Source organism: Protopterus annectens, chromosome 1.part2 (assembly GCF_019279795.1).
Source record: "Protopterus annectens isolate FY-2018-M chromosome 1.part2, PAN1.0, whole genome shotgun sequence".
In the NCBI taxonomy this organism is placed as follows: Eukaryota; Metazoa; Chordata; order Ceratodontiformes; family Protopteridae; genus Protopterus; species Protopterus annectens.
In genome coordinates, this window is record NC_056727.1 from 454,789,556 (window position 1) to 454,803,503 (window position 13,948).

Sequence of the window (13,948 nt, forward strand, 5' to 3'; positions counted from 1 at the left end):
AACTTCACCAATTCCAGATTTCCATAGGCAAAGTTCCATATCATACCCTTGCAAGCTATAGGCCACTCTCTATGACCCAAGAAACTCATAACTCATACATGGACTTAATGGAGGCTCTCACCATTCAACCCAATATCATATTCATAGGCAACTTCAACTATCCTACTATAAAGTGGGATACTTACAGCCAGGACCCTAAATGTACAGGCACAGAGATTATGGATTTTGTAAACGCAAACACCTTGGAATGAACAGATAGTCCATATGCCACAAGGGGTGCAAACATACTTGACTTGTTACTTACAAACATGGGAGAATGCTGAACTCCCTCTAGTGTAGTGTTACCTATGGTACAATTAGTCCACAAAGCTACATCCACCATAATAAAAATCAGTTTGGTGACCCTGGCTAGCCCTGTAACATTCGGGAACTATTCTAAGGCAAACTTCCTACTAAAGTAATAACGTGTCAAAATTTCAAGCCCACACCCTCCCCAACCCTGAGAACCTAGCTGCTTATGTGGAATTGTTTACAGAAACCCTGCACAATCATGTCAATAAATGCATATAGACAGTGTGCCTACCAGAAATAAGCCAGAAATGACTCAAAAAAACACAGCCATCCCAGTGGAATACAATCATAACCAGGATGAATGTACAACAAAAGAAAAAGTCATAGCCATGATTAGGAAGCACTACACCCAGCATAACAACGCTCTCACCAATCTAAACAAATAACTAAGAGGGCAAATCAAGTCTACTAAAGCCAAATTTCAGGTAATGATAGCTTCCCAGGCAGACAGCCACAAGGTTTATTTTGTTTTAGCTATGTCTGAAACCTCAAAGGCAGCACGCAGCAGTGTGTAGAACTCATTATTACAGAAAGCTGGAACATGTAGCAAATCTGCTGGTCGAGAAAGTCAACTCCACTCCCCATCAGCTGTATTCCCAGGAAATATTGTCAAACAAACTCCCATCCTCAACTATCACTAGGCAGCAGGTCCTAGATGTGCTCCCTAAGGGCAAAAGCATTGCATCGATGTGCCCCAATAATGTTCCAGGGTGACTCCTAAATAGCCTGAAACATAATCTGTTGGGACCGCATAACTTACTGTTTAGCCATAGCCTCCAGACAGGCTTTAAGCCATGCAAGTGGAGATCTGCAACGGTCATCCTCCTGCAAAAGAGTGGGCTATCAATGAACCCTGGGAACTACAGACCTGTAAGTCTGACTAGTCTCATATGCAAAGCCATGGAAAGAATTATTAAGGAAATGATTAACATGGACATAGAAAACCTAAAAACACTGGATCCAAACCAGTTTGGTTTTGTTAGGGGTAGATCATGTCTACTTAGCCTGGGATGAGAAGGTCACCAAGGCAATGGATGAGAATAAAACTGTACATACTGCCTACCTTGAACTAGGAGAGGCATTTGATACAATGCTCCACTTGAACATTGTAAACAAACTCATGGATATGGACATAAACCCCTACGTTACACACTGACTCTTAGACAGAACTTAGTAGGTTAAAATAGGGGAGATAATCACCACACATAGGCCGGCCACTAGCAGAATTCCTAAGGGCTCTGTGCTGGGTCCACTCCTTTTTGGCATCTATGTCTCAAAAGTTAAGCCCAATGTCAAGGGCCTCTGGCGGACCAATTTTGCAGATGTTTGCAAACTAGGAGCAGTCAAAGAATCCTCCCAAGACACTAACATATTACATAAAGGACTAACACAGACAAATGACTGGTACCAAAGTCACTGCTTAAAACACAGTGCCAAGAAATGCATAGTACCTTTTGGGAAGTCAGCAACCACAGGAAATTACCTCACAGATAATATACCCCTAAGAGTAGAACCAGTAGTCAGAGACTTTGGTATGTATTCGACCAACATGTGTGTATGGGTCCCATTTAAAATATCAACTACTGTCAATATATTACTGACTAATACGTATTTGTATTGAAATGGGGAATAGGGGAATTTGCCCTTTTCTCCAGTGAATTGCAATCTTGGAATTGGTATATATAATAAGCAGGGTTGCAGGGGTGGTCGTGGGGCAAAAATGACAGTTTTGTGCAGTTTTCTAGTTTTTGATCTTCTGTAAAGTTGATCATATCTGCAAATCAACTTTACAGAAAGCTGATATTATAAATGGGATCTGTGTCTAAGGCAGTAAAGAAATCATGCTATGTTGCTCAACTTATATGCAAGGGCATAGTATCCAAGTTGAAGAAAGTCTCTGTTCCACTGTATTTGCCCCTTATGATGTCCATCACAGAGTACAGCACCCCCTTCAGTGTGTACCTGACCAAGCACATGCAACAACTGGAACATCCACAGAGGTTTCACAAAAAGAATCCAGGGCTTAAACACCATGTTCTATGTCGATCACCTCAAAGCTCTATCTCTGTACTCTTTCTAAAAACTGTCACCTCTCAAAAAGTCTATTTTCTACAGACTGCTGAGAAGTGATCTATGCCTGGCATCCTTGGATTCCTCTCTGATGGACCTTTTACATATCCACAACATGAACAGCATTAGAATTACTTGATATAGGGATTTAAACTTTGCTTGAGACATGAATAGGACATTTTGGAGTGACAAGCATGTTTCTCAGAGAATTCTCCTTCTCTGGATCAGTCTTCCCAAGTATGTGAATCACAGCTCTTCCCCAACTGTGTTCAAAAGTAACCTAGACCAGTGGATGGGAAAGTGGAAATAACACCTCGGGTGTAGTACCTATATCTCTAATGTTCAGAGAAAGCCTGTAAATCTTGCTCCAGCTTACACATACCCCTTAAAATAACCTCTAAGGCACATAAACTTGCTGGATACATTTGGGATGCTTGGTTAGGCTTATAAAGGCCTCAGTGATCGTTAGCCTATGTACCTATGCAAGAACCTATGTAAGAAAATGACTGCACTACAGCAGATTGATTCACAATACTATTTTGATGCATTATAATTGGTACTGTAGTTAAGACAAGAAACCAATGAACGGTTAATGGCAGTCAGAATTCTGCACTTGGTATTCTGAGGTCCTTAAAATGGGAGCTTATCTTTCAAGAGCTAAACCCAAACATAAAACTACTGTTCAATCTCAGCCTTACTACAGGATATGTGCCCAAAGAGTGGCGTACAGCATCAGTGGTCCCTCTCCATAAAGGTGGTGCCTCAACGGATCCTGGAAACTATCGCCCCATAAGCCTGACTAGCTTGGTCTGCAAAGCTATGGAAAGGATCATCATGGACCTCATAAATAAAGATATTGGGGACCTACAGACACTGGATCCTACCCAGTTCGGCTTTGTTAAGGGCAGATCCTGCCACTTAAACCTGGTTGATTTCTTTGAAACAGTCACCAAGGCCATTGACGAGGGGAAGGTGGTCCACACAGCTTACCTGGACCTCGCAAAAGCCTTCGATACAATACCCCACTCGGGCATTATAAATAAGCTCACCAGCTTAAATATAAACCCCTATGTCACTAGATGGATTGCAAACTGGCTCAAGGACAGAACCCACATGGTTAGAATTGCTAGAGCCATGTCAGACTCCAAACCAGTTACAAGTGGTGTCCCACAAGGCTCAGGTCCTGGGACCTCTCTTGTTCGGTATATATTTCTCAGAGGTACAGGCCAGCACGGAAGGACTGTGGCTGACCAAGTTCGCAGATGACTGCAAACTGGGCGCCATAATCGACTCTCCAGCCGACACAAGCATCCTCCAAAAGGGCCTCATAGAAACACACAACTGGTGCCAGAGCCATGGCCTCAAGCTAAATGCCAAAAAGTGTATAGTCATCCCCTTTGGCAAAAACAAAGTGCCCACAAATTACCACATAGGTGGTAATCCATTAAGTACAGAAGACGTAATTAGGGACCTGGGGACCCAAGTTGATAGCAATCTCTCATTTGACAACCACGTGGCCAAAGTGGTTAGAAAAACATTTTATATAGCCCACCTAATCATGAAGGGATTCACATCTAGATCAGGGGAGGTCATCGTGCCTCTTTACTCATCCCTCATCAGGCCCATAATTGAGTACAATGCCCCTTTTGGGATGTACCTTACCAGACACCTGCAGCAACTGGAAAGACCCCAAAAGTACCTCACCAAGAGGATCAAAGGGCTCAAACAGATGCCATATGCTGCCCGGTTAAAGAAACTCCAGCCCTACTCAGTGGCATACCGTCTGTTCAGAGGCGATCTGTGCCTGACGTATAAAGCCATGTCCAACCCGGAATTAATGGACATGCAGCACCTCAGAAAATCCAAATCCCATCAAGCTACGCGCTCGAGAGATTTGAACCTCAGCACTGAAATAAATAGGACATGCTGGAGGGACAGATTCATAACCCAGAGGCTCCCTTCACTCTGGAATAAAATCCCAGTCCAGGTTAGGCAGAGTCCCTCATTGACTCTCTTCAAGAGGAATCTTGATGAGTGGATGGAAGATCGTAGGTTTACCCCGGGTATCACTTCTGTGTCACTGTTAGACAGAGGCACAGTATACTAACCTCGAAAAAGGGCATAGCAAAATAAATTTAAAATGGGTGGCGAAAGCCAAACACATTCTGGCTAGGCTTATAAATGCCCTAGGGCAGATAGCCTTGTATGAACCTATGAACCTATAAGTGTTGTGCACAGTTGAACTTGTTTGCTTGTCTACTGGCAGCAACATTGAAACCACTGAAAATGTACCCTTTAAAGAAAAGCAAACAAAACCACCGAAAATGTACTCTTTAAAGAAAGCAAATAATCAGACAAGAAATTCAAGATTTAGGGGTATAACTACAGTTTACTGGGGTGTTACTCTTCTGCAGCTAGTTACAGACTAGATTACATTAAAAGGCATGAGACTGCAAGTTATTGACAAGATTAATGCCCAGAACTAGCAGCAAGTTTTCTCCCCTGATGCATTCTATCCATTTCCACAAGGGATACACAACTTTTTACACAAAATGAAACCTGCAATTTCAACTTCTGCAGTTATTCACACAAATTATCTTCTAATCCGATCAACGGTTGCAGAAATAAACAGAAAGAGAATGACCTGAAGTACTGCTGTACTTCAGAACATAACGTTTTTAATTGTTATAAACATTTTTACAAGATGTCCCATTTATGAGAAAATTGTTTGTGACACACCCAGGCACAACGCCTATAGCCATGGTAAGGCTCAGAAGGGTAAGAACACCCCATACATCCTTTGCAGAATAACAGAAGTGCTGTAAGGGTTGAAGAGGCTGATCCACTAAAGGTTCCTTACTCAAGTTCTCACCACAGTGATACTGCTCCATGCCCATGCACTAGGACTGACTATGTAGACATTCACACAACACACATTAATGTTTGTCCTGGCTAGCATTAATCAATCTCTCACTTATCACTCATGACAAAGAGATGCAACAAACATCACCGTTTGTACAGAGAAGAAAGCTGTGCAGAGATGCTTGGTCTGTATTCCCACAGCAGTGTACTTATTTCCAGGTTAGTAACACAAACTCAGACTCTCAGTGGCAGATTCATGTGCAATATGTTGAGGGCTAAGATTCCAAAATTGATAGATAACTGTTTGCTTGGTGAGTGACTGCATTTGGCTGCTGTTTTTGAAATACCATGTGTAACCTACTAGACAGCAACATTGCGAAATGAATTCTACTGCTCTGAAGTTTGCATGTATACAGACACCCACATCCCCGCAGTTTGTTTTGAGTAGAAAAGCATAACTGGCATAAAAATATACTGAATAATGATGTTATTTTTATCTTATGGATCTTACGAGTATTACTGAAGTTTGCAAACCTGAACAGACAAAAGTGAATGACCAGTACACATTACAACAAATCTTAAGACAAGGACTTAAGTTCCAATGAAACTAACTAACAAAGCTTGCTCTGCTGGTGGTAAGAAGAAAATATAGAACAAGAGACAAATAAAAAAACACGAGGTATGATCTGCAGGTAACACATTTAGAAAGTATGTTTCACTAGACAGAATCTGAGCCAGTACAGCAAAGGTAAGCAACGCTCAACACCGTTCATGAAACAGCAATTAAAAACAATGTGATTCCATTGCAAACAACAAGGAATAATAACCACTGTGAAAAGAGTAGTTCCTACTTTCATTTTTGCCTCCTTAATAACAAATGTAACACAAAAGGATTTTCATATGAACAAACAACCTTACATGAGTATTATAGCAATGCAACCTTTAATTATAGTTTCCTCAAGCGACACCTCATACAAAAAATGCATCGTTTTAGAACTGCTGAGAAAACCATCTGGTGTCGTTCAAGAGTGAGAAAAAAAAAACAGAACAAAACAGGAACTCATAACTATTCCACAGGAATTCTTCATTTTCTACACATGGATATGAACTGATTAATTACAAAAGCATAAATTGTGCATTCCTGTTTTAAGATACCTACCTTAGTTTGTCTGTAAAATCAGTCCCATGCTCAGGTGTAAACTCTGGCTGCACCATCTCTTGTTTCAGTTCGCCGATCTCTGAAGCAATAGTGTCAATAAGCTGCTTAAAGACAAAATACAGTGACGTGAGGATGTGTAAGAGGCGTGAACCAGCAAGTTCATCCAAGTTAAGTCACTTCACAGGAAACATGATAAGGCATTTGAACTTGAATGCATTAGAAATTCCCCTTTGAAACAAAGGAAGAGAAAGAGAGAAACTAAGCAAGAGGCAGAGACTAAGAAACAAAGGCATATGAAGTAGAAACAGATAAGGGAAGAACTTCCTTGGTTAAGTTAAATCAGCAATGTATCAGTGGCGGCATTCAGATAACTAATTTAACACCTACACTTCCAAAGGGCAGAAATGCTCTTTTTGCATCTGCAGTGCTTCCTCTGGTCACCTTTGGCACTGAAAAGATTATTAAAACATTATGTGTGCTTGTGTGTGTGTGTGTGTGTGTGTGTGTGTGTGTGTGTGTGTGTGTGTGTAGCAATATCTTTACTACAGTTCTATTCTTCCTACATGACTGCAACTGTGACTCACCATCTGCGTTATCACAACTGAGCAAACTAAGCTAGTTGATGTGAGATATCTTATCACTGCCATTAATTAGAAAAGTCCATGTATGTTACACCCACAGGGACAGACTCCAGTGCAGCACTTTAGAGGCAAAGTACTCAATTCAAATTGAAACTGTGTATGTATGTGTGTGCTTAAAATGTAACTGTATCACACTAAAAAGATGAAAACAATTACATATAAGACAGTAACAACAAAGAAATTGCACCATGGCAACAGCCGAAGGGAACATTAATAAGTAAAACAGTTCAATTAACCGATACAGTTGAATGCTTTTTCACTGGACAAAACAAGAGATTTCATCAGATGCAGTCTCTTGCCTTGTGTAGAGATGAAAATGTCCACTTATACCTGTGAGTGAATTGTTTTACTTAGTTATGTTCCAGCAGGATCATGTTGTGGTAATTTGTTTTTGTTGTTGTTCATTTTATACTTGCTTTCAGATCATACCTCTCACCTTTTAGCACAAGAAATCTGGACAAAGCCTAAAATAATAGGGGGACAAAGGCCCAAAAAAGGGACGGATTTTAAATATTACTTTTAAAACATATAACGTTCTTAGAATAACAGGATTTGTGTTAGCATACATTTTTTGAAGGATATAAAGTCTGAAACTCAAATGTATATCATTATTTAGTGATTTCAATCCTCAGTGATTTGCTGGAAAAAAAAAACAAATTTCATCAGGAAGAGACCAAAAATATGAGGCAAAAATCTGGACAGTTGAGAGGTATGTTTCAGATGGACAGCTCTTCATTGTCTTTTTTTTTTTTACTTACAACACAGTGCCAATAACAGGGAGTAGTAGAAATGTCAGCTACCAATAATAAATTAGTTAATATAAGCATCATTAGAGCTATCTAAATATACCAGGCAAAAGAATTACGTATAATTTAACAGATCTCTTGAAGCCACCCGGAGCTCAATGATGTAGCACTTTTCAAAAGTATGAAACCTGGTAAGTGAAAGACCACATACTCATGTTCCTAATGCTACACACACAGTAAAACAGGACCCCACTGGCTATATTAGTTTGTACCACCTGCTGCTTCTAGGTCAGTTTCTACAGCCATGAATTCCCAGCAATACAATATTAACCCAGTGCCTTATTGTCTTTCAAAAGGGAATTGCTTCACTGTAAGGGATTGGCATAATGGTTAAGGTGTTTACCTCACAAACAGAAGGTACAGGGTTTGACTTTTCACCTTTGGTCTCTATCTGGTTGTTAGCAGGAGTGTAGTAGTCTGCAGACTGATTGCTTATTATTTACAGATGAACTTCACTCTTGAGTTCCTGCTGTCTCCTGAAGTGAGTGCTCAGACAGTGAAAATTCATATGTACTAGTCAATTTAAAGAAGAAAGGAAGTTTCTAGTGAATAAAATAAATTGTCCGTGCAAGTGGGGAATAACACAAAGCAGGAAAAAAGATTTTCAGAAAGGCCATGTGAACTTTCAGGGATGACAGAATTGGTCCTTGACCATCAACATGGAAGGCTGAAACAAACCAAGAAGACTTTAACAAAAGGGCAGCTTATTCTAATATCAAACAACTGCATAAGTATTCCAGTACCAGTGTTACCAGTGTTAGCTGCAAAATATCCCAACTAACATCCAAACCAAACAGTAAAAAGGTCACACAGATAAACCAATTAGTAAAAACTACAAGACAAAAAGTATCCAAGCTAATCGAGTTTTCACTGTGTGATACCTTAAACCTCCTGTAATAAACACCCATGATATAAATGCAAATAACCCTTTAAAGACATCAAGTGTTTCAGCTACATGGCTTCTGAATGTCCGTGACATTTAGGCCAATAAGCCAAACCTCACTAGCTGTGGACATGCATGTTTTGGCCTTATGACCTCATCAACACAGCATAATGTATCACACAGAGAAAACTAGCTTGGCTAGGTTTTTCTTGCAGTTAGTAGCAGAGATGGCAGCATAGCATCATAGCATTGGTCCCAGAGAAGAGGATACCCAGACAGCTACAGCTAGAAGGGCACTATCCAGATTAAAGTTACTTAAAGCCTCCTGACTTATTATGAGTGAGGTTATGGATGCATGATAACACATCCATTTGGCCAGTGGCTAATCAGGACACCTCAGGAAGGCTTTTCTGAGGCCAGAATCAAAACTCTGAGAAACTTCTTGTTTATAGGACAGTCAAATGGTCACACAGCGGCTGACTTTATGGACAAAAAGAACAGCAGGTTATTTTTAGTCACCTACCATTTGTGACAAGAAAATAGCATTCTACTGGACTTATCAGACAGGCAATTCACCTTCTCTAGAACAAGATGCACAACCATAAAAATTCTGTATAATAAAGTGTGCTCCCAGGAGTGCATGACTTCTAAACTAAGTGGGTGCAAATGGGTTCCACCTCACCATACAGCACTACTAAAGTGATGTCTGACTACGACAGGCTTAGAAAGCAAACTATTTAAATGCTATAGGCCAAGATGTACGCTCTTATTACTAACACTTTGAGGTGTAGCTTCCATTCCACATGACACCAAAGACCAAGATGAGCTCTCAAATTACTGTCCTCCAAGGTTGGCAGTCTACATATGTCTTCCAAACTAAAAGCTGGGTAGCCATGTCCACCACAACAGGTTATTTTTCTAAAGCTTGGAAGTCTAGAATGAAAAATCTAAAGGGTCTTAATCTTGAAATCTACTGAACGGTTTGAGTATTTATTTTATTTATGTTTATTCTCTGTTAACCAGGATAAATCACTGATCCAATCTGGACCATTTTCATACATAGCTATATCTGTCTATCTACCAATATACATACACCCACCCACATACACACACACAAACACACACACACACACACACAAATATATATACATATATACACATATATTATATATTGTATATTACCACAGTCAAATAACATATATTCAAATGTAACATGGAAAAATGGATTAGTAACCATAAATCCAGGTTTAGCACCAATGGTCCTTGTGGATGGAGGAAATGTGGTTATCCTAACATATACTTCTTCAGCTCATCTTTGGAGATTCATACCGCAAAATATAAGGGCTAATAATTACTATGGGAATACAGGGCTAGGCTTCTTAAGATCCTCACTGATCAATAGTGATCAATAGCTTATTAAGTACCTACGAGCCTATGTACCTATATTGTTGACTATACATACACATATATAGATATACACACACACGCACGCACACACACACACACACACACACACACACACACACACACACACGCACGCACGCACACACACACACACACACACACACACACACACACACACACACACACACACACACACACTAGTGGTCCCATAGCCCTTTTCTATAACAGACCAGATATGGTATAAAAACTGATTAAAAGACATTTGGCCAAGGCGTCCAGTAAAGACCCTTTGTTATCTGCTCAAACACATATAGATTTGGCATGGACTCAGATGGTGTAGAGTGGAAAAGCATGCAAACTGTGATGCTACGTACATAAGAGGTTGCACTGCCTGATATAACTACAGAAAACAGTTTTTTATCTTATTCGTTGTTAACAGTTATGGGAAAGGTTACCACCAAGGTGGTAGTGATGAATAAACAGATTCATCTGGAACTCTTGGGTCTGTGAAGTCTGATGATAATGCTAGACAAGCTGTTACATAAAAGGAAGAAAGAGGTCTTCTCTTTGGACAAAGACAACATTTTTTTGGCTATTTGTAGACACAATTACACTTTATCCTGACGATGCAATACTGACAAGAAAATTCACCCAGGGGATCACTCCAGTGGCTCTACACGACAGAGGCACTGGGAACTAAGGTCAGGTAGCACGATGCCTGGGTAATCCCATGGGATAGGCTTGTAAAGGCTCCAGGGCCATTGGCCTAGTACACACCAACACACCTATGTTACACTTCACTGTGAATGTGAGACAGAGCTACTCTATGAAGGATATGTGCTATGTATTTGTTCAGCTTAACAAAGATATCTGTTACACAGGATGATCACAGCCTACTACTTGAAATCTGCTCATTTATTAGACTAACACATTAATTAGAACTATTCTAAGCTTTATGAAACATTTTAGCACTCCAATGACTGGAGTTAAATTAAACTGGATTTTATCGGAATCCTTTGAAAGATGTTAGGGACACTGTAGGTCTCCTCATTGGAAGATGGAGGACTGAGGTTCTTCAGCCACTGCACCTCTTCCTAATGTACAGTTTCTGTGTTTATACAGATGTACAGTGGATATAAAAAGTTTACACACCCCTGTTAAAATGCCAGGTTTTTGTGATATAAAAAAATGAGACCACAATAAATCATTTCACAACTTTTCCCACCTTTAATGTGACCTATAACCTGAACAATTCAATTAAAAAAACAAACAAATCTGTTAGGGGAAAAAAAATGTAAAAAATACAAAATGTACAATAAGCTGGTTGCATAAGTGTGCACACCCTTAAATTAGTACTTTGTTGAAGCACCTTTTGATTTAATTACAACATTCAGTCTTCTTGGGTAGGAGTTTATCTGCATGGCACATCTTGCCTTGGCAATATTTGCCCACTCTTTCTTGCAAAAGCACTCCAAATCTGTCAGATTGTGAGGGCATCTCTTGTGCACAGCCCTCTTCAGGTCACTCCACAGATTTTCTACTGGATTTTGGTCTGGGCTCTGGCTGGGCCATTCCAAAACTTTAATTTTCTTCTGGTGAAGCCATTCTTTTGTTGATTTGGATGTATGCTTGGGGTCATTGTCGTGTTGAAAGGTGAAATTCCTCTTCATCTTCAGCTTTCTAGCAGACCCCCGAAGGTTTTGGGCCAAAAGTGACTGGTATTTGGAACTGTTCATAATTCCCTCCACCTTGACTAAAGCCCCAGCTGAAGAAAAGCAACCCTAAAGCATGATACTGCCATCACCATGCTTCACCATGGGGATGGTGTTCTTTTGGCGATGCAAAGTGTTGTTTTTGCGTTAAATGTACATTTTGGAATTGTGGCCAAAAAGTTCAGCCTTGGTCTCATCAGACCATAACACATTTTCCCACAAACTTTTGGGAAACTTAATGCATTGTTTTGCAAATTTTAGCCAGGCCTGGATGTTTTTCTGTGTAAGAAAAAGGCTTCCGTCTTGCAACCCTACTCCATACACCAGACATATGGAGAATACGGGAGATTGCTGTCACATGTAGTACACAAACAGTACTTGCCAGAAATTCCTGAAGCTCCTTCAGTGTTGCTGTAGGTCTCTTGGCAGACTCCCTGACCAGTTTTAATCTTCTCTTTTCATCAATTTTGGAGGGATGTCCTGTTCTTTGCAATGTCACTGTTGTCCCATATTTTCTCCACTTTTTGATGACTGTCTTCACTGTGTTCCATTGTACATCCAGTGCTAAGGAAATGTTTTTGTACACTTCTTCTGACTGACACCTTTCAACAATGGGATCCATTTGATGCTTTGTAAGCTCTCTGCAAACCATGGCTTTTGCTGTAGCAGGCAAATGAGTAAATGTCAGGAAAATCCTACTAGGGCAGCTAACTTTATTTGGGGTTAATCAGAATCTCTTTAACTGATGGCAGGTGTGTACCCAAGAAGACTGAATGCTGTAATTAAACCAAAAGGTGCTTCAGCAAAAAAAGAAGTTATGTACTTACCATAATTTTCCATGTGAGTTGTTCTTCTCACCTTCATTCTTACTGATGGGTTCGGAGCCGATCCTCGGCTCCGAGTCGGCCAAATTGCAAAGCTCGAGGTCTCTAACAGCTCGAGGTCGAAACCCTATCCCACAATGCACCTCTACCTTCCCCAGATCTTGTTTGCTACCAACTAGCATGAAATCTACCCCAGATTTCAAGGAAATCATAGGGATAACTAGTGAGAGGAAAATACTCAGGATAACCAAAACCAACATAGAGCCTCTCGAACTTCCAGGCATTGGATGGGGGTAGGTGGGGGGGGTCGTAAGAATGAAGGCGAGAAGAACAACTCACATGGAACGTTATGGTAATTACATAACTTCTATGTGAAGTTGGCCAATCTCGCCTTCATTCTTACTGATGGGTAGCGTCCCCAGCACCATAAACTTGGGTGGCTGACGGGAGTACCTGTCTAAGGACAGCAGACCCAAATGAAACTCTGTCCCTAGAGGCCTTGTCTACCTTATAGTGAGATATGAAGGTATGTGGCTTTGACCATGTAGCAGCTGCACAAATAGAATCAATGGGTAGTCTGGCCAAGAAGGCTTTGAAAGTAGAAACAGCTCTGGTTGAATGAGTCTTGACTTTGTCATGTAAAGAAATGTCTGCCTCATGGTAAATAAAGGACATGAAATCTGAAAGCCATTTAGATAAGGTAGATTTAGATACCGGTGCACCTTTTTTGGAATCTGAGAAGGAGATAAACAACTGATCAGCTTTTCTATGGTCTTTTGTCCTGTCCAAATAGAAATGAAGTTGTCTCTGGACATCAAGTTTGTGAAGCATATTTTCCAACTGATTAGAGTGATTGGGAAAGAAAACAGGTAATTCAACTGCCTGATTAAGGGTGAATTCAGAACAAATTTTGGGTAAGAATGACGGATTCGACCTGAGGGAAACCCTATCTTTGTGGAATATCAAGTATGGCTGTTTAACTGAAAGGGCTTGCAACTCCAAAATTCTGCGTGCTGATGTAATGGCCACCAAGAAAATGGTTTTCCAAGAAAGATATTTCAGCTCACAAGAAGAAGCAGGTTCAAAGGGCAGGAGAATAATCTTGGATAGAGCTAGACTCAAATTCCATGGGGTGGTAGGAGATCTGATTGGTGGTTTTAAGTGCATCTTACCCTTCAAAAAGGCCTTCGCCAACTTGTTAGACATAATACCATTTCCAGATTCACCTATATGGAA

The 13,948-nt window shown here is 40.4% G+C and overlaps 1 protein-coding gene across 7 annotated transcripts in view; it reads right to left on the reverse strand.

Moving 5' to 3' along the window:
* RIN2 (Ras and Rab interactor 2) overlaps positions 1–13,948 on the reverse strand; it is a 491,380-nt gene that overhangs the window by 230,682 nt on the left and 246,750 nt on the right. For 3 of the 7 annotated variants that reach the window (XM_044057036.1, XM_044057062.1, XM_044057054.1), the window contains exon 2: positions 6,443–6,543. In XM_044057036.1, the coding sequence (XP_043912971.1) occupies positions 6,443–6,543 (101 nt within the window). Of the gene's footprint in view, positions 1–6,442; positions 6,547–6,829; positions 6,916–13,948 lie in introns of those variants that run through there. The other 4 variants (XM_044057028.1, XM_044057046.1, XR_006362851.1 and 1 more) reach the window with 2 other exon arrangements.